The following is an 18,813-nucleotide window of genomic DNA, read 5'->3' on the forward strand; positions in this document are numbered from 1 at the left end:
GCCATTGGATTATGTCCTGTGTAAGAGGTGCAGCCATTGGATAATGTCCTGTGTAAGAGATGCAGCATTTGGATAATGTCCTGTGTAAGAGGTGCAGCCATTGGATAATGTCTTGTGTAAGAGATGCAGCCATTGGATAATGTCTTGTGTAAGAGATACAGCCATTGGATACTGTCCTGTGTAAGATGCAGCCATTGGATAATGTCCTGTGTAAGAGATGCGGCCATTGGATAATGTCCTATGTAAGAGATGCGGCCATTGGATAATGTCCTGTGTAAGAGGTGCAGCCATTGGATAATGTCTTGTGTAAGAGATGCGGCCATTGGATAATGTCCTATGTAAGAGATGCGGCCATTGGATAATGTCCTGTGTAAGAGGTGCAGCCATTGGATAATGTCCTGTGTAAGAGGTGCAGCCATTGGATAATTGGAGGGGGAGGGCTTAGCGTGTCAATGATCGTGTGCCTACAGACTTCACAGATGTAAAATACAACCCATTGAAACCCATGAGACATGATTCAAAGAAATGATCATTAATTAGTAACCTTCACTGAAAGGAAGAGAGAAATGTTCTTATAAATGTAGATGCTAATCTGTAGAGTAGATACAGATAATGGTATATACCTTTAACCATTTCACTTCAGCGTTAGGCCTTGAAACCTCACATTCAAACGTCACCTTCTCCCTCTCTGGCGCTGTGGTGTCTTTAAGGGGGTGGGTGATTTTAACTGGCGGTTCTGAAAGCATAAATTCATAAATGAAAGCACATGAACATGGTCCGGCCTTAACCTGGAGATAACGCCTCAAAAATGTGCTCCACGGCGCATGCGGGACCTATCCCTTATAACGGCGCCTGCGGGACCTTTTCACTTTTTTCTCGCTTTCCTTTTTTTTGCGTATGCGCGACCTTTCCTTTTTAACTGCGCATGCTTGATAAATAATATCGATCCTGGAGGAGATCAATATTATTTTTTAATGATTATTATCTGTATTAAATTAAAAGACGCCAATTTAGTTTTGATCCAAAAGACAAATGTGAGACTACGGATTGGCCATCCAACGGGTGACTGCTGAGGGAGTAGATTTCCGCATCTCTCCCTCGTAGACTTTGGGAAACGCCCTCACAGCATCTTGCACCAGTGGGCGGAGCAATAATGACGCAAATCACGTTGTCACCACCCACACGCTGGAACCTGAGAGGGGGGAGGATTTTCAGTACCAAAGGTAGGTGTCCACAGTAACCAGTCAGCTTCTGTCTATCATTTTATAGAATGTACTAGATAAATGATAGCTATAATCTGATTGGTTGCTATGGGAAACTTCTCCACCGTTCCTCTTTAGAAGGGTTTCCTCATTCTCCCCCTTACTGTGATGCAAACAGTGGGCCTGATTCAGGTTGGATCGCAAAGCTGCCGACGCACGCAACCAGTCGATGTTTGTGTTCAGCGCAAGACGGTCACAGCGATCGGGTATGCAAACACAGTGTATACGCAGTGCAACAAAGACATGATTGACAGCAAGTACCGTTAGGGGGTGGACAGGGGGGGTGGTCAAAGGAACGCAGGCGTGCCTGTGTGTTTGAATACCGTCACAGGGGTGTGAATTTTTAAGCACCAGCGACGGCAGACGCAGCCTGAGCTCTGCCTGACGACAGGAAGCTTCGCAGGTAGTGCAGCATGGCACGCTCAACCACACCTCTGCGTATGGGTCAGATGTTACCGATGTTTTTGCTGACTTGCGGATGTATGCAATGAGAAGTGAGCGGCTTTATAGCCTGGGGGCGTCGTTGGTATAGTGCTGCGATCGCATTCATTTACATATTTTCGCGACGTGCTGAACCAGGCCCAGTGTTCATTGTGTTCTTTCAGGTGACAAACATGAATCAAATCCACTTAAAAAATAAACGTCGACAAGCGCCTGGATTCAAAATCCTTTGGACTTTGGGCCTGATTCAGCAGTGCACTGCGGATCGCAGATTCCCGATTATCGGGAATCTGTGCATGCGCAGGACCCATTCTGCGAGTGTGCAGAATGGGTCCTGCGTAGCCCTGCGCAAACCCTTCAATGCCTCTGCCTGATTGACAGGCAGAGGCATTCAAGGGGCGGTGCCAGGGAGGGTTCAGCCGGCGTTCCCGGAAACGGGGGCGTGTCCGCCCCGTTTTCCGGGAGTGGCCAGCCCAGGATCTGCATTGATCAAAGCAGTGTCCTGGGCTCGCAAGGCGGCCAGCCTGAGTAAGATGAGGCTTACTCAGCAGGCCGGAGGCCTGGCCCCGTCCACCAACGTGACCATTGACCACCGATGGTCGCGATGGTGATCCCGGCCTGTGACCTACATCGCAGCGCTGGGATGGCAAATGCAGCAGGGGGTGTCATACAGGGGCTGTCATACACCTTCTGCTACATTGCATAATAGCAAGGATCGCAAAGGCAAAGCTGCCTTTATCCGTAATCATTCCTTCGCGTTTCTATACAGCATGTAACAAAATAAAGGGGTCTATTTACTAAGCAGTATTAGGAGACAGAGTGAAAAGTAATAAGAAAGTTATAAGGTACCAGCCAATCAGCTCCAAACTGTCATTTTTCAAACACAGCCTGTGAGATGACAGTTGCAAGCTGATTGGCTGGCACCTTATCACTTTCTTATCACTTTTCACTCTGTCACCTAACACTGCTTAGTAACTAGACCCCCAAAGTGGAAAAGTTTCCCAAAGCAGCCAATTAGCTTCTGCCAATGATCTAGCACAGCCTATGAGATGACAGACAGATGCTGATTGGCTGCTTTCGGCAACTTCTCAAATTTCTATCTCTCCAAGGCTTAAAAACAGCAGAATGTATTGACGGACATGTTTATTATCTATAAATGTAGGTGTCTGCCAGCCTTTACCTTGGACAATGAGTTTGGCGGAGGTCTGTACTCCTTCTGATTTAAAAGAAATGACGCCGGCGTCCTCTTGCTTCGCAGACGAAAGAAGGAGGCCATGTTTCTTGCCCTTAGCCGTTATTTTGCAGGAATCTGACGCTTTCAGTTTCAGCCCGTCTTTCATCCACGATCCCTCGACGTCTTCATGAGAGAGCTCCAGATCGAAGGCGACGGAGTCTTTCTCACGCACCTGGACATCGCGCAGGCCTTTGACGAGCTTCACCTGCCGCGCTGCGCAAGATAAGAACGGAAATAAGAATTCTGCACAATACACTTTATCATGAGCAAAAGAAGGTTTGTAAGAAACTCTCCACCATTATTCAATTAATTATAATAATGGTGCGTCTTTGAAAAAAAGTACATTATCCTTTGGAGAAAATTTTCCATCCGATTTTATTTCTGAATTATGTACCTTTATATCGAGGCTACACAATATAATCATTTACATCACAGCTTTTACCTGTCACAATTTGCACCCTGAAGTCTATAACTAAAAATCCAAATGCGCTTAATTATTTATTCCGGGGGCCAATAATTTATTTGGTAAGTTTTCCCATCCAATAGCCTCTGCTGAGTTGCACTGTACATATCAGCAGTGACATAGAGCAATGTGACAATTATACATCCCTCTTGTAATATACATGACAGGTGCTGATAACCCCCCTGGTCGCTGCTGAAGTAGAAGTCAGTATAAGGTGGGTGACGCCCGGATAGGAGACCTTGTAGAGTAGAGAGCCCCTAGGGACATTTTTTAATAGGGTTCTGCCCGGATGACCACGTCCATCAGGCATCCCTCCTTCTTACCGTCTTCATTACTAAAACATTTAAACCTACAAATTTGCTGCTGATCATTGAGGAGCGTTTATGAAAAGTGGTGCGTTGGGGGGAAAATTTGCCGTAACGGATAGCAACCAGATTCTAATCAGTTATCTTTCTAGAGCAGGTTACTATGGGCACTATAAATGTTCAATGTGTTCAAATAACTGTGCAACCTACCTGGCTATAATATAAATAATCATAAAAACATCTCATATGTTGGGGATCTATTGACAGCACAACCATCTCATCCATCCCGCAAGTGGGGGTCTTGGAGTTACCCTTGACTTCTCCCTCTCCATCAAACCTCACCTTCAGCACCTTTCCTGGTCCTGCCATTTCCATCTCAGAAATATGTCCAGGATCAGACCCTTTCTCACCCCAGAGACTTCTAAGACCTCATCCACTCACTGGTCATCTCCCGACTGGACTACTGTAACCTCCTCCTATCTGGCCTCCCTGACTCCCATCTCTCTCCTCTCCAGTCTGTCCTCAGTGCTGCTCCCTGGCTCATCTTCCTCTCCAAACGCCCCACATCTACCTCCCCTCTCCTACAAGCTCTACAATGCCCCCTTTAGAACCCAATTCAAACTTCAGTGTGACCTCAGATAAAGGAACGTAGCAGTAACTTTACCTCACGTGTGTTTGTGTGAAAAATATTTTGCAACACACATTTACAGAATATACCATACCCCACAATTGATAATAACATGATTAATACATTTTATGCTGCCTCCCGGTAAAAAAAAACCTGTTTCTAACCAGACTAAATCTACTTGTGATCTTGAAGTTTTGGCTGAACCAGGGTCTGACTGGCCTACAGGGGTACAGGAGAAATCCCCGGTGGGCCCCACTGTCTGATCGCCCCACCCCCTCCTCTAAGTATCAGTAAGTAGGTGAAGCAGGAACATGGATGAACTTGGATGCTTGTTTTGTATGTAATATAAACTACACCAAGATTAGACCTCCGGCCAATCAGTGTGGTTGTCCTGACACACCCCTGTCACTTCCTTTATAAAGGGGTCCTGTTATTTGCATCTATTCTCAAATGGTTGGCAAAGTCCCTCTGTGGTGGTTGGCCACACCCCTTCTGGTTGCTGGCCACACCCCTTAAGCATCTGCCCCTACCACAGCATTCCCTGGTGGGCCCTTTGTGCCTCAGTCCGACACTAGGCTGAACTGTGTCATGTCGGTTTGTGAAGGTAGTCTGGGTCTCCCAGGTCTCTATGTCCATTCTTTCCTTAAAAACTGCAGTTGTGGGGGAACTACAAGTCCCAGCATGCTTACACAAGTGGAGAGCTACAGGTAGTTTAATCCTATGCTACAACAACAGTGGACAGAGGCTGATTTTGGCTGATTTTTATTTTGCTGAAACAATTTTGCTGCTCTCTTAAGCCACATCTTGCACTTGGATCTACCATATTGCCTCTCCCTGATAAACAATGGTCTGTTTGTCCCACTTATTTTCTACTGGCCACACAGACAGTAAGTGATAGTAACGTATTGGACGTGGATACATTTGACCTTACTTAGGGATTATCCCCATGCTTCAGTGCACCTTACAGGGAAGACAGCGACTTACTCTCCACAGTGAGCTTGGCCTGCGTTTTATCATCCAGCGTCTCGCAGCCGTACAGGCCGCGGTCAGTGAACGCTGCGTTCTTCACGATGAGAACCTGCTTCGCGCCTTCAGATTTGATCTGGATATTGTCGCCGGACTGCAGGATGATCCCGTTCTTCATCCATTTCACCTCTGCGCAGGCTTTGGACAGCTCGGCTTCCAGACGGACGGACTGTCTCTCTTCCACTGTGACCGCTTCCAACTTCTTCTTAAACAGCACCGGGGCCTCTAGCAAGAGAGAGGGGTAACTGTGGGGTGAGATGGGTGACCCAGCCTCCCCCTAACCTTCTCCCTTATTAAGGGATCACTAATGAGGGGGAGCTGCCTAATCTAGGATACTCTGCATCTGTTTGAGTTGGTAAGTGACATTTTGGGGCTGATGTACTGGTGGACGGGGATGCGGCAGTGGCTGTCTCTATCAGCGATCTCCTGTGTGTGTTTAAGCCCCTCCTTGGTGTGCATCTGTGCAAGGACTGAGACGCCCACTATCAGCATCTGTAGGCGCTTAAATACTGATTGGTGCGCACCATTGAAACTTGCACCAGCCCTTTGGCAGGTGTAAGTCTCTCCATTCAAGTGCGGCCTCCTATGTGAGCTGTAGAACATCTGTCTAAGCAGCCACTTTCATCGGCACGCCTGCGACACTCCCAAAATACACCCATAAGACCAACCATTTCCATGTGTGCGCTAAGCCACCTCACTGCTGCCGCCCAAGAGTGCCCACCACTTTTCTAAGACATCTCTCATATACGGTGCATTTCGATCGCAACAGCACTTTGTGCGTACACTCTGTGTAACGCATTCGCGGTGGGAGTTTTCAGGGATTTATGCGCACATGCAGCAGCAAAATCATTGCTCTACTACGTGACCATTGGCACCGCACTGAGGTCATGTGGATACCCAATACGGCCCTAACCCATGTATGCGTGGGTTTCCTCCCACACTTGTATGCAAACTCTATGGCTAGCGCACACCTCCGATGCTTGAGGATCTGCGCATTCGCTGGAACTGTACTGCACATGCCCAGTTCTCCTGCGGCTCGCTTGTTCCCAGTGCTCTGGACACCGCAGCCTGATTGCCAGGTTGCAGCCATTTGGGGGCAGAGCAAGGGGCCATTTTTTGGGTGTGCTGAAACCGGTGGTTGCGTCCTCGTACGCAGCTTCAATGGCTTTAGATGAGTGAAAACACCGCCATACTGAGTAACTTGTAGGTCATGCAGATGACTGATGTTCACGTAGAGCGATCCGCTGCAGCGCATCACAGAAACACAAAGAGAAAGAAACGTGATGATCTCGATGCAGTGCAGGAAAAGAAGGACAATATAAATATAAAACGTAAACTTTTATTAGTAATTAGATAAACAACAAGCAGCAAAATAATTAAAAATAATTCCTCAGATTATGTAAACAAACAGTACAATGAAAGTGTAAAGACATTGGGCCTGATTCAGACTTGGGAATAGAGCAGGGGTTCCCAAACTTTTTTGAATCGCGGCGCCCTAGTATATCAGCATTGTTTTCACGGCACCCCTAAGCCAAACTTTGTTGTTGAGAAATTCAGAAAAAAATGTAGTGAAGTAGTAAAGTGAAGTAACTTGTGCTGACCTGTCATCCTTAGGCTCAGTTATGCGGTGGTGACAGGTTTACGCTTCTGCTTGTCCACATATTTACATTACATTGACAATAAAAAATTTGATTTGGTGCTGGACCACCAAACTGAGGCACCCCTGCAAGTGTCCCAAGGCACCCCAGGGTGCCGTGGCACACAGTTTGGGAACCATTGGAATACAGGCCCTGATTCAGAGCCGGACGCTCTGACAGAGCGCTCGCTCTGAATCAGGGCCGTCCCTCTGAATTTAAGAGCGGCCTCCTGACCGCTCGCATAGCTGTGGGTGACCACCCACAGCTATAGCGAGTGGCCAAAATGATGGTCGCGATGGTCAAGACCATCGGGCTTGCGATGAGACTCTTGCGGTAGGGTCTCGTGGCCGCAAGCCCTGGAGTGCTTTTGTCTCTATCAGAGCCAAAAGCACTCCCACTGACATCACTAGTGATGTCAGTGGGGCCGGACCCAGACGGTAGGCGTTCCCATGGGAACGCCTCCGTCTGGGCAGCCATGCCCCCAGACACGCCCACCAAAGGGGGCGTGCTGTCACTCACCATCGACAGCACGCCCCCTTTGGTGCGAGACCCATAATGACGGCTTGGCCGTCGTTATTCGGGTCTCGCGCATGCGCACGACGGAGCCACCTCCGTCGTGCGCATGCGCACTTGGCCAACATCGACCCGCTTGCGAGCGCTCAGCGCTCGCGTGCAGGTCTGAATTAGGCCCAGAGTGAACCTGAACAAACCATATTGCAATGCAAGGGGTGTCAGTACATACATTTTTGCATGTAGGGTAAATACTGGCTGCTTTTACATGTAGCCCACAAATACTGCACAGCTTTATTATTACTGTACAATTTAGATGTCAGTTTGGAAACACTCCTCCCAAATCTAAATCTCTCTGCACATGTTAAATCTGCCCCCCCTGCAGTGCAGCATGGTGTCACCAAGATGATCAGTTGAGAGAGATATCTCACTCTGGGCCCGATTCAGAGCCTTGCAAGCGGCTCGATGTTAATGCCCTGCGCATACGCCACGTCCGGTGTGCGCATGCGCGAGCCCCGCTGAGCGACTGAAGTTCAGTCGCTACGGGGCTTGCAACAAGATGGGGCGGCTGTCAATGTTGATTGACAGCCCGCCCCGTTTTGTTGGTGAGTTGGGGGGGGTGGCTGGACAAACACAGGCGTTCCCTTAGGAACGCCTGGTGTTTGTTGGGAGGGGTTACTGACATCACTAGTGATGTCAGTAATGGACTTCCTGCTCTATTAGAGCAGGGAGTCCACACGGGCTTGCGGCAGCGAGACCCTACCCCAGGGTCTCGTCGCAAGCCCGATGGTCGCGATAATCTTGACGGTCTCCTGGCCGCTCGAACAAGCTGTGGGTGGTCTCCCACAGCTTTGCGAGTGGCCATAGAAAAAAAACAAAATGCCCACATTCAGAGCGAGCGCCCGCCAGCAGCGAGCATCTCTGAATGAGGTCCACTATTCCCAAGTCTGAATAAGGCCCATAGACTAAAGTGAATATAAAAGTTGGCGAGTCTCCGTTGGTCTCTGGTCAAAAATCCTTTATTGACAGTTGATTTTTAATGTGACATTACCCTGGATGATGGATGGCTGCCCTATTTTATAGCCCTGTCCTAGAATAGTTTGACAAGGTGAACAGCCTCGTTATTCTAACCGCACAATATACGTGGCCCTATTTAGTAGTCACGCGCAGAGCCGGATTCAGATCTCATGGGGCCCTAGGCAAGATACCAGTTTTGGGGCCATCCTCCCTCAAACATTCCATAGCACTATATTTTAATTTCTGATTCTCAGCATAGAACCCCCCCTCCTCCTCTCACAGCACAGACCCGCTCTTTCACTGACCCCTCTCCCATCTCAGCATAGACCCCCTCTCATGCACTGCCCCAGTACTAGTGCCCCTTATGCAATGCCCCCTGTAGCAGTGCCCTTTATGCAATGCCCCCTGTAGCAGCGCCCCTTATGCAATGCCCCCTGTAGCACTGCCCATTATGCAATGCCACCTGTAGCAGCACCCCTTATGCAATGCCCCCTGTAGAAGTGCCCATTAAGCAGGGCCCCTTATGCAATGCCCCCTGTAGCAGTGCCCATTATGCAATGCCACCTGTAGCAGCGCCCCTTATGCAATGCCCCCTGTAGCAGTGCCCATTATGTAATGCCCCCTGTAGCAGCGCCCCTTATGCAGGGCCCATATGCAGTGCCCCCTGTAGTTGTGCCCATATGTATTGCCCCTGTAGTAGTAGTAGTGCCCCTGTAGTTGTGCCATTTAAAGTTGTGCCCCTGTAGTAGTGCCCCTTTAGTTGTGCCCTTTGCCCCTGTAGTAGTAGTCCCCCACCCCCCGCCCCCTACTGCCTACCTGCCTCCACGCGGCCGTCATCCGGGCTGTTGCTCCCGCTGCCATACTGACTGGACCTAACTTGATCCAGCAGTCGTGGCCGCGCAGGCTCCCCACATCGCGGGTGACATCATGACGTCACCCGCGCAGTGCATCTCTGGGAACGCTGGCTCTGAAGCGATCGGAGGCTGCCTTATCCTCCGATCACTTCAGAGGCCAGTGTTCAGAGGTCCTTTACTGAAACTCCACCTCCTCCTTCCCTGTCCTGGTAGGAGCAGGGCTCTGGATATGGTGCTGGTGCTGGTGCTGCTGGCACCGGCTGGTGAGAGGAGACACAGCAGCAGCAAGTCCAGAGCCCTGCTCCTACCAGGACAGGGAAGGAGGAGGTAGCATTAAAATGCAGGCTCTCTCTAGGGCTGGATTCCGGGGTGGCCCGTGGCCGGGCCCCTTGGGACCCGCCGGACCCTAGGCATCCGCCTAGGATGCCTAGCGGTAAATCCGGCCCTGGTCACGCGTTGGTTTGTTAAATATCAGCCTTATTTATGGCCGCACACGAGAACTTTTTGTACACACGCGTGACTATTAAATAGGGCCACACATATTTTGCGGCTAGAATAACGAGGTTGCTCACCTTATCAAACTATTCTAAGAGGGGGCTATAAAATAGGACTGCCTATTGTGTCAAATGATATCAGCATACAGCTAGAAGTAAGGGCAACAGTATGTAATAGGGCTACTTACTATATCTAAAATGCAGCATCTATATAGAGGAGTAATTAGAATATAGGCCCTGATTCAGACCCACTCGCAAGCGGCTGTCCACTCGCAAGTGGGTCGATGTTGTGCACTGCGCATGCGCACGACGGCGGGAGCTCCGTCGTGCGCATGCGCCAGACGCGATGAGCGAAGGATTTTCCTTCGCTCGTTGTGTCTGATCAAAGGGGGCGTGCTGTCGATGTTGATTGACAGCACGCCCCCTTTGGTGGGCGTGCCGGGGGCGTGCCTCCCTGACGGGGGCGTTCCCAAGGGAACGCCTACCGTCAGAAGCCGGCCCACTGACATCACTAGTGATGTCAGTGGGAGTGATTTTGGCTCTGATAGAGCCAAAATCACTCCGGGCCTTGTGGTTGAAAAACTCAACCGCAGGCTTTTGCACGCAGTTTCGATGGTCGCGATGGTCAAGACCATCGCGGCCATCAAACTGCACGCTCGTATAGGCTGAGGGTGGTGACCCACAGCTATACGTGCGTCCAGGAGGACGCTCCATAATTATGGAGGGCGGCCCTCATTCAGAGCGTGCGCTCTGCTCAGAGCGTACGGCTCTGAATGAGGGCCATAGTCTGTTATACCATCAGTGGCTAGAGCAAACTAGTACCACTCGCTCGTTCTATATTTGATGACTGTACAATAATGTGATCACTCAGAGGTTTGGAGATAAAGGTAGCTGAAGGCAGCATATGACTGATGCTACATAAGACTCTTATTATGGGGGTTAGAGAAGATCAGTGGGCGTTTTTTTTTTGTTGTCAACCTGCCTTGTGATTGACAGGTCTAGGCTGGTTTCAGCAGCCTATCACAGGTTTTGGTAGGGGAGGGTCTTAGCTCCCATATTTAAAGAGAGGAAACAGGGTTCACTTGTCACTGAAAAATTCCCACCCGTCCCTACCCAATTGTTTGATGCATTGTTTTTGTTTATTAACTTCCCTTTCAGTTATATTATGAGGCGGAAACGCATTGCTTCTCAGCGGCCCAACAGGGCGCAAGTGGTAGTTGTGGGCACCTTCCTTTCCCACTGCAAGCTGTCTCTGCCCTTAAGGGGGGACCTGGGTTCTTCCTAGAGGTGGGGCTCAGTAGTACTAAGCCAAATAAAGGGGGGTGTAGCCTATCGTAACTCAGGTTGCGTCAGAGGCCTTCAGGTAGCCTCATTCACTAGTTTATCGTGGGCTAGAGCTTGGGGGGCAATGCTTTTATCTTCACCACCAAAAAGATTGTCTCTCATTGTAATAAATCTTTGTTCAATTTTGATTCCACTTCAGTTGTCTGTGTCTTCCTTCAAGCTAATAAACATCTGTGTAAGGATCTAACTCATAAGGGCATAGAGTGCTTAGATACTGTTGGTGGATGAATGTACTGTAGCTACATAATAACTATCAATGCGTAAAAGAAACATTGTTGCAGATTGATCCCAGCAATGTCATATCCATTCTATACAGACTCTAATACCACTTTCAGACAGAAAAATCCCTAAAACCTGGGTTTTTCCCATATCTTTCAACCCGGGAAGGACCCAGGAATTTGCTCCTAACCCCCTTTCACACATCACATAATTCCCGGGAAACTCCCGGGTCGACCCCTTTCACACAGAACACAGATTATCCCTGCAATATACAGTGTGTCATAATAAATGGACTGCTTTTATGGCACACAGAGATGAGGTCATGAAAAGTGCAGCCCGTGCACCGCCATCTCAGCCAATAAGCGCTGCTTACTATGCCCGGAGTAGAAAAACACGGGTCGGCACCTTTCAGACAGCCGCCAACCCGTGTAAGACCCGGGAAAAACCCAGGTAAATACCTGGGTCGAAGTACCGGGAATTAGGTCCCGTGTTGACCCTTTCAGACAGAAAACAAACCTGGGTCGACCCGGCTAGAGCCGGAAAATTACCGGGTTCTTTCTGCCTTGTGATTATAGCACAATTGTACTTAGGCTGCTAAAGGTATATTATAAGGGCTAATTCTGATTTCAGCCTTTTAACCAGGAGACCCCATAATGCTCCAATTATCCACCCTTTTAGATGATAGTGGAATACAATATAAAGTAGTGGATACAAATGTAATTTTATTAGAACCATTATAACACAATAAGTGCTTATATCATCCATCATTCAGGGTAATGGTCACATTAAAGTCAACTGTCAGTAAAGGATTATTGACCAGAGACCAAGGGAGAATCGCAGACCTGTTTTATATTCACTTTAGTCTATGTCTTTACACTTTCATTGTACTGTTTGTCTATATAATTCCAAGTAATTATTTTTAACTATTTAGCTGCTTGATGTTTATCTAATTACTAATAAAAGTTACGTTTTATATTTATATTGGCCTTCTTTTCCTGCACTGCATGAGAACAACACGAGCCGGCCGATGACGATATCGTCGCATATACACAGGTACTGGCTGTATGCTGGAAATAGCTTTGTGATAGCTGAGTGCAACTGGGTTCTTCTTGCTATATTTCTGGCTACTGACCCAGCCGCCAGCTAATAGCCCTTCCTGCGCATTTATACTATGTCAAATCTTCCATTTCTCATTCCGACCCGGATGTACTAAGGGCAGAAATTAGGTAAACCCCCCAAAATGCAGTTTTCATAAGTTTTACCACATTTCTCATGGAACCGGTATGTATGACCGCCGGACGTGAGGCTGGCGGTTGAAATCTCAACGCCGGCAGCCCGATGGGTGAAGATCCCGACAGCAGAGGTAAATAGGCTATCCTTACCCATTTCCCCCCCCCTAACCCTCCCTTAGGGGTGCCTAACCCTAACCTCCCCCCAGAGGTGCCTAAACCTAGCTCCCCTCCCCGCACCCTACACCTAACCCGGGAGGGGGGGTGCCTAACCCTAACCCCCCCTTTCCCTAGCCTAACCCTAACACCCCCTACCGCGGCTAAGAGATCCCTACGCCCGGCTAACCTTCGTTCGGTATACTTGGCATCAGGGCGCTAGATTGACTTCTGGGTCATAAACCCAGGTACATACCGGCGATATTATTGCAGGTATGTAGCCCATAATGGGCGGTATGTACGGCATCATGGATGCAATGCTTAGTACAGTACATCCCACCCTCTATTTCCTACACACAAACAGATCTCAGGTGAGTTGTAATAAGAAATGATTGTACTAATTTTCCCCTATGTGTCTTCCTGTGGGTCCTTACCTCTGACCTTCAGGCTGCCTGTGGTCTTCACCCCTTCAGCCTGTGCGGTAATATCCGCCGTGTCTTGCATGGTCAGGTTGCCGATAGTCAGAGTATGGACGGTTCCTTTCTTGCTGATTGCGTATTTATTGCTCTTTTCAATCTTGGCGCCATTTCTGTACCAGGTTACCTCGGCGTCCTCTGGGGTCGCAGTGCATTTAAACATAGCCTCCGCCCCTTCTTCTATCACCACGTTGTTCAGCTCTGCTGTGAACTTCACCACCCTGGGGGCTGGGGACAATAGAAGGTCATTTAGGTGGTCACTGAGTGGAAAACCAGGGTTAGCTGATCCTCCAACAAGCGGTTGTATGAGAACACGCATCCAGCCACAAATCATGAGACATTTACATAGATGCCGAGTTATATGATCATATGGAGGCATAGGAACCCTTGGCACGCCTATAATCTATACTGTCCATAGCCTAGGTGTGGGTGTACATCATGCAGTACACTATGTTACATTATGCAGATGTACTCAGGGCCTGATTCAGACCCGCTCATGAGCGCATAGCGCTCGCAAGCGGGTCGATGGTCGGCCAGTGTGCATGCGCGGCGTGTGCAATGCGCGTGCGCGAGCCCCGGAGCGAGTGAGAACTTCACTCGCTCCGGGGCTCGCTACAAAACGCGGTGGTTGTGGATGTTGATCGACAGCTCGCCCCGTTTTGTAGGCGGGGAGGGAGGGCGGCTGGACAAACGGAGTCGTTCCCGAAGGAACGCCTGCCGTTTGTGGGTGCCCCTACTGACATCATTCGTGATGACAGTAGTGAACTTCGTGCTCTATTAGAGCAGGAAGTTCACTCGGGCTTGCAGGAGCCGAGACCCTACCACAAGGGTCTCGTCGCTAGCCCGATGGTCGAGATTATCGCCAGGCCGCTCGTAAAAGCTGTGGGTGAATCAGGCCCTCAGTATAAAGTAATACTATCACTATGCTTACTATGCGTAATGACATCAATTATTTTCAAGAGCATCAGGTACCTGTGACAGTAAGTTACAAGGATGTCACAATCCTACACAGAGTTTAGTAACTGTATACAGGCACAAGGCACCAGGTCCAGTGACTTCGAGGTATCTTCTTGTCATATCACTATTAGCCACAGCATTGTATTCCTTAGTTATAATGCACAAGTAATGGATGTTGGTATGGCGATAGTAAATCATTATAACTTGAATATTATAAAGCTAGATTTTACAAAAACAATACATATACTGTGTCAGGAATGTGTATTTCTTTGTTGGACATATTGAGTACACACTCTCAGTGCATCGTAACACAAGTACAACATACTGTACAGTACGTTTGTTTATTAAACATTCTTACAAAGCACAAATACCTTTGGTAGTAAGCTGTGCGATGGTTTTGTCGTCCCGGGACTCGCAGGTATACTCCCCACCGTCCTCCGCCTTCAGCTGGGAGATGGTTAGGCTTCTCTTGCCTCCATCTGACCGGATCTGGAAGCGTTTGCCAGGCTTGATCTCCTCTCCGCTCCTCTTCCAGATCACGTCGCCCTTGGACTGGCTCAGCTCACAGGTCAGTGTGACGGAGGAGCCGGTCTCTCCAGTCACCGCTTCCAGCTTCTTTGTGAACTTCACCGGTATTTCTGATGGAGAGAGGACACCAGGAATAAGACACCAACGAACCTGGAGCAAATAACCATGTACCAAAGACACACTGACCAGAGTTCGAATATCCCGCACAGGTTTCACCACCAGTGGGCTTTTCCCAACTCTCGTGGATGTCACAAAGGATGAGACGGTTGGTTTGTAGAGGGACAGACTCCGATTGAAGTAGTACGCGTATATGGGATGAGGGTTCTCTCTAAATAGGAGGCATTGTCCAAACCTCGTCAGGATGTAGATATTGATGTGGCCGTCATACCTGGCTGTGTGTAACCAGATTGCCTGGTACTGGCTCAGGGCCGGATTCGGAGATGAACACATTGCCGATGTTTATGCAGATAGGTGATTATCAATAGACTGCGCGTGCGTCTAAGTTGCACATGTTAGGAGCCACGGTGGCCAGTGCAGCGTTTCACTACCACCTAAGGTCCCGCTGGTTGCTAGGAGATCTGAACACCGGTGTCAGTAGCCGCTGCCATGCTGCTGCCGGTCATTGCTAGGAGACTTGGTCACCAGTCTATGTGATTAAAGACTGCACAGATATGTCTGCAGCTGCTGTCTAATTGCTGGGATTCTCACGAGTTGCTCTCCCATGTGCAGCAACACACCTGTAACTGATTTCACTTGCACGGGGTTGGTCTTACTTGATGCTTTGTTATTGGTCCGTGTGTGTGTTAAAAGGGAGCCAGGCCTTCACCTCTTTGTCAGTTATAGCTTCATGCCTTGGTGTAAGCATTCTGCTCTGAGTGCCTGGTGAATCCTTTGTACTGCTGGTACCCTGAATCTCTCTGTGCTATCCAGTTTAATCAATGGTCTCCTGCTCCGTGCACCACCTGTGGTTAAGTACCACCTTACTTAACAGTGGAAAAGTATCACTTGTTTGCAGTTACCATTATCAAGCTACCTGTTGTTAGAGCATCTGGTGTTATTGTCAAAAACCTTGAGTTTAGTTATACAGTCTCATTGTACTCACATATGTTATTCTACTAATCCAGCACTAACCTGTGATCACCTGAATATTGTATAAATCTCTACTATTCTGAGTTTAAGACCTGGTGGCATCTCAGTACCGATGAAAGCATCTCTCACTATGGGAAAAGGGCAGTTGTTATAGGCAGAAGATCTCTGTAGTGTGGTTCTAGAGGTTTTATGCAATTGTTCAAGTGTATCATAACAGCACCGCACATGTGCCAACTTTCATTACCACTGGAGGTCGCTGCGAGCATTTGCCTGCAGTGTGACTGACGTTCGGGGAGCATTTGGGGAAAGTGGCTCAAATGCAGCAGTGGCAGTATTAGCATCCATCACTGAATCTGGCCCTCACTCTCTGCCTTAGCATCCATCATGGACACTGTTCAGACACTCTTCCAATTTTCAGGTCTGGTGATGGTCCAATTATGATGGGGTGTATTTAGTTTTATTTAGCAATGTTATGTGATGGTCTGATCATGATGGGGTGTACTTAGTTTTGTTTAACGAATCAATGTAATGTTCCAATTATGATGGGGTGTATCTAGTTTTGTTTAGCGGATAGATGTGATGATCCAATAATGATGGGTTATATTAGTTTTATTCATCAAAGTGATGAGATGGTCCGATTATGATGGGGTGTACTTAGTTTTGTTTAACGAATCAATGTAATGTTCCAATTATGATGGGGTGTATCTAGTTTTGTTTAGCGGATAGATGTGATGATCCAATAATGATGGGTTATATTAGTTTTGTTCATCAAATTGATGTGATGGTCCGATTATGATGGGGTGTACTTAGTTTTGTTTAGTGATGTAAGATATTGATGCTTGATTCTCACATCTCACAAATTCCCAATGTAACCTTGGGAATGGCTTAGGATTGTATTTAGTAATACAGTACTTTCTCTGTCACTTACTGGGGCATAGATTATAGACAGGGTTCACCTCTCACCTTTAACCTGCACTTTGAACTCCTGCGTGTCGCTTTTGGTCCTGCAGGTGTACACAGCGCTGTCCTTGCTCTCTGCAGTTCTCATAGTGAGAGTTCGTGAGGCCCCATCTGCGGTTATTTGGTACTTCTTGGAGGCAGTCAGCTCAGTTCCATCCTTAAACCATTTAACCTGGGTGTTTTCAGGGAGGACAGAGGTCGCCAGTGTTACCTCTTCGTGTTCCTGCACTATGATTGGTTCTGTCTGCACAGGTTTCTTCTGGAACTTGGCTTCTGGTTCTAAGAAAATAAAGGGGACAAAGGCTAAATGTTGCAATGTAATAAGACTTAGTACATATCAATATATTGAGAAGGACTTAGATTTTCCTTTTAATTTACCATTATTGACACCGTACATAACTGAAGTTTGATTCCAAAATCTAAACACATGGGGGCAGAAGATTTAATTAACCACGGGTTGTACCACGCGGTGTCAGCTCCCAAATAACGAGCCAGGAGCTCTTCAGTTAGAGACCCGTGACCAACCATCGAGGCAGCAGTTATCGCGGATCTCTGCACGCACCCTCCGGAGGGCCATACCTTACCGTATGCTACGTGAAGCTTAGGAATAGGCATTTTATTTTTGAAGTTTGCCGACTCCCCTGTAGCTATTAGTTTTCAAACAAAGTTGCACAAACTTTTTATGCCAATGCTAAATATAACACAATATTCACTTTTTAGAACCCTCAGCAGCTCTCGCTAGCTGTGTCATCTGCCTGTTGCTGCCTCATAGATTGTAGATGACTGATAGGATGACAATCAGAGTTGAGAACCCAGGAAGCAAAGTGAAATACAATGTTGTAAAAAAAATAATTCATACAACCCTATTGTTAATTTGTTAAGAGAAGTAACCAGTAATAATCGCCACCTTTGACGTTGATCTTGAAGTTGATCTTCTGCCCGGCGGCCTCACAGCTGTACTGTCCAGTGTCTTTCTTCTCCACCTGTTCCAGCACCAGACGGCGGGATTTGCCCTCAGACTCCACCCTCAGTTTCTTGCTGGAGGTGACCAGCTTCCCGTCCTTGTACCATTTCACCTCCATCTTCTCCTGGGACACCTCACAGCTCAGGGTGGTGCTCTCACTTATTATGGCCACTATGTCCTTCTGCACCTTGTCCTGATTGGTGAATGCCGGTTCAGGTTCTGAAATAAAAAAAAAAAAAGTATAAGAATTACAGCAACACATTGTCACACTTTGTCAGACGCGTTTCGCTGGGTGAGAGTGTGAACTCTATTTACTCTGTGTCTCACCGATGTCTGTATGTAAGTGAATTTAAAATGAGAGCATTACAACATTCACATAGATAGACCAACCCATAGCCAATTACAGTATAGTAAAATATGATGAAATATGGTATCAAATTAGATTATTTTATAGGCTCAAACATTATTTATTTTAAGGGTAATTATTTACATCATGAAATTAGTTCATATTTTAAACAGTGGTATTAAAAACAAAATTTTTGTAGTCAAATGGATAAGTTTAAGAATATGATTTAAGATTTTTTTTTTTTTAATAAATTGTCAAACTAAATTTGAGGCAAACAAGTCCTTTTCAATTAATCTTTATTATAATTTCATTCTCATTAGGTAATTGGTATATCTTTATTATTATTATTATTATTATTATTATTATTATTATCATTATTTATTAGACGTCACACATCACAAAAAGGTACAAACACAGTAGCATAAATACAATGCACTGTATGTAAAGGGAAGGAGCTATGTGCTATATCTAGAGTCATCAGGCGCTGCCCGAGAGCTTACACTGTAAAGTAATGGAGTAAACAGTTGGTGGGTTAACGGAGAAGGAGACATGGGTGGGATGAGGAGGAAATCAGAGGAGGGATGGTAGGTGGGGAGATGGGAAGAAACGAGAGCAGATGTGAGCAGCAGTTAGCGGAAGAGCAGAGAGTGTGGGCAGGGATGAGGTTAGGTATT

General features: G+C 47.5%; 1 protein-coding gene across 27 annotated transcripts in view; it reads right to left on the bottom strand.

The window, feature by feature from the left end:
• The window catches only part of OBSCN (obscurin, cytoskeletal calmodulin and titin-interacting RhoGEF), a 646,947-nt gene that overhangs the window by 482,594 nt on the left and 145,540 nt on the right, over positions 1-18,813 (bottom strand). For all 27 annotated transcript variants that reach the window (XM_088467488.1, XM_088467486.1, XM_088467498.1 and 24 more), the window contains exons 19-25: positions 17,737-18,012; positions 16,833-17,108; positions 14,624-14,890; positions 13,254-13,523; positions 5,318-5,584; positions 2,884-3,150; positions 624-736 (exon numbers count right to left, since the gene is read on the bottom strand). In XM_088467488.1, coding sequence (XP_088323614.1) covers positions 624-736; positions 2,884-3,150; positions 5,318-5,584; positions 13,254-13,523; positions 14,624-14,890; positions 16,833-17,108; positions 17,737-18,012 — 1,736 coding nt within the window. The remainder of the gene's footprint in view (positions 1-623; positions 737-2,883; positions 3,151-5,317; positions 5,585-13,253; positions 13,524-14,623; positions 14,891-16,832; positions 17,109-17,736; positions 18,013-18,813) is intronic.

Source organism: Taudactylus pleione, unplaced genomic scaffold (genome assembly GCF_031769625.1).
Source record: "Taudactylus pleione unplaced genomic scaffold, aTauple2 ptg000071l, whole genome shotgun sequence".
NCBI classification, from domain to species: domain Eukaryota; kingdom Metazoa; phylum Chordata; class Amphibia; order Anura; family Myobatrachidae; genus Taudactylus; species Taudactylus pleione.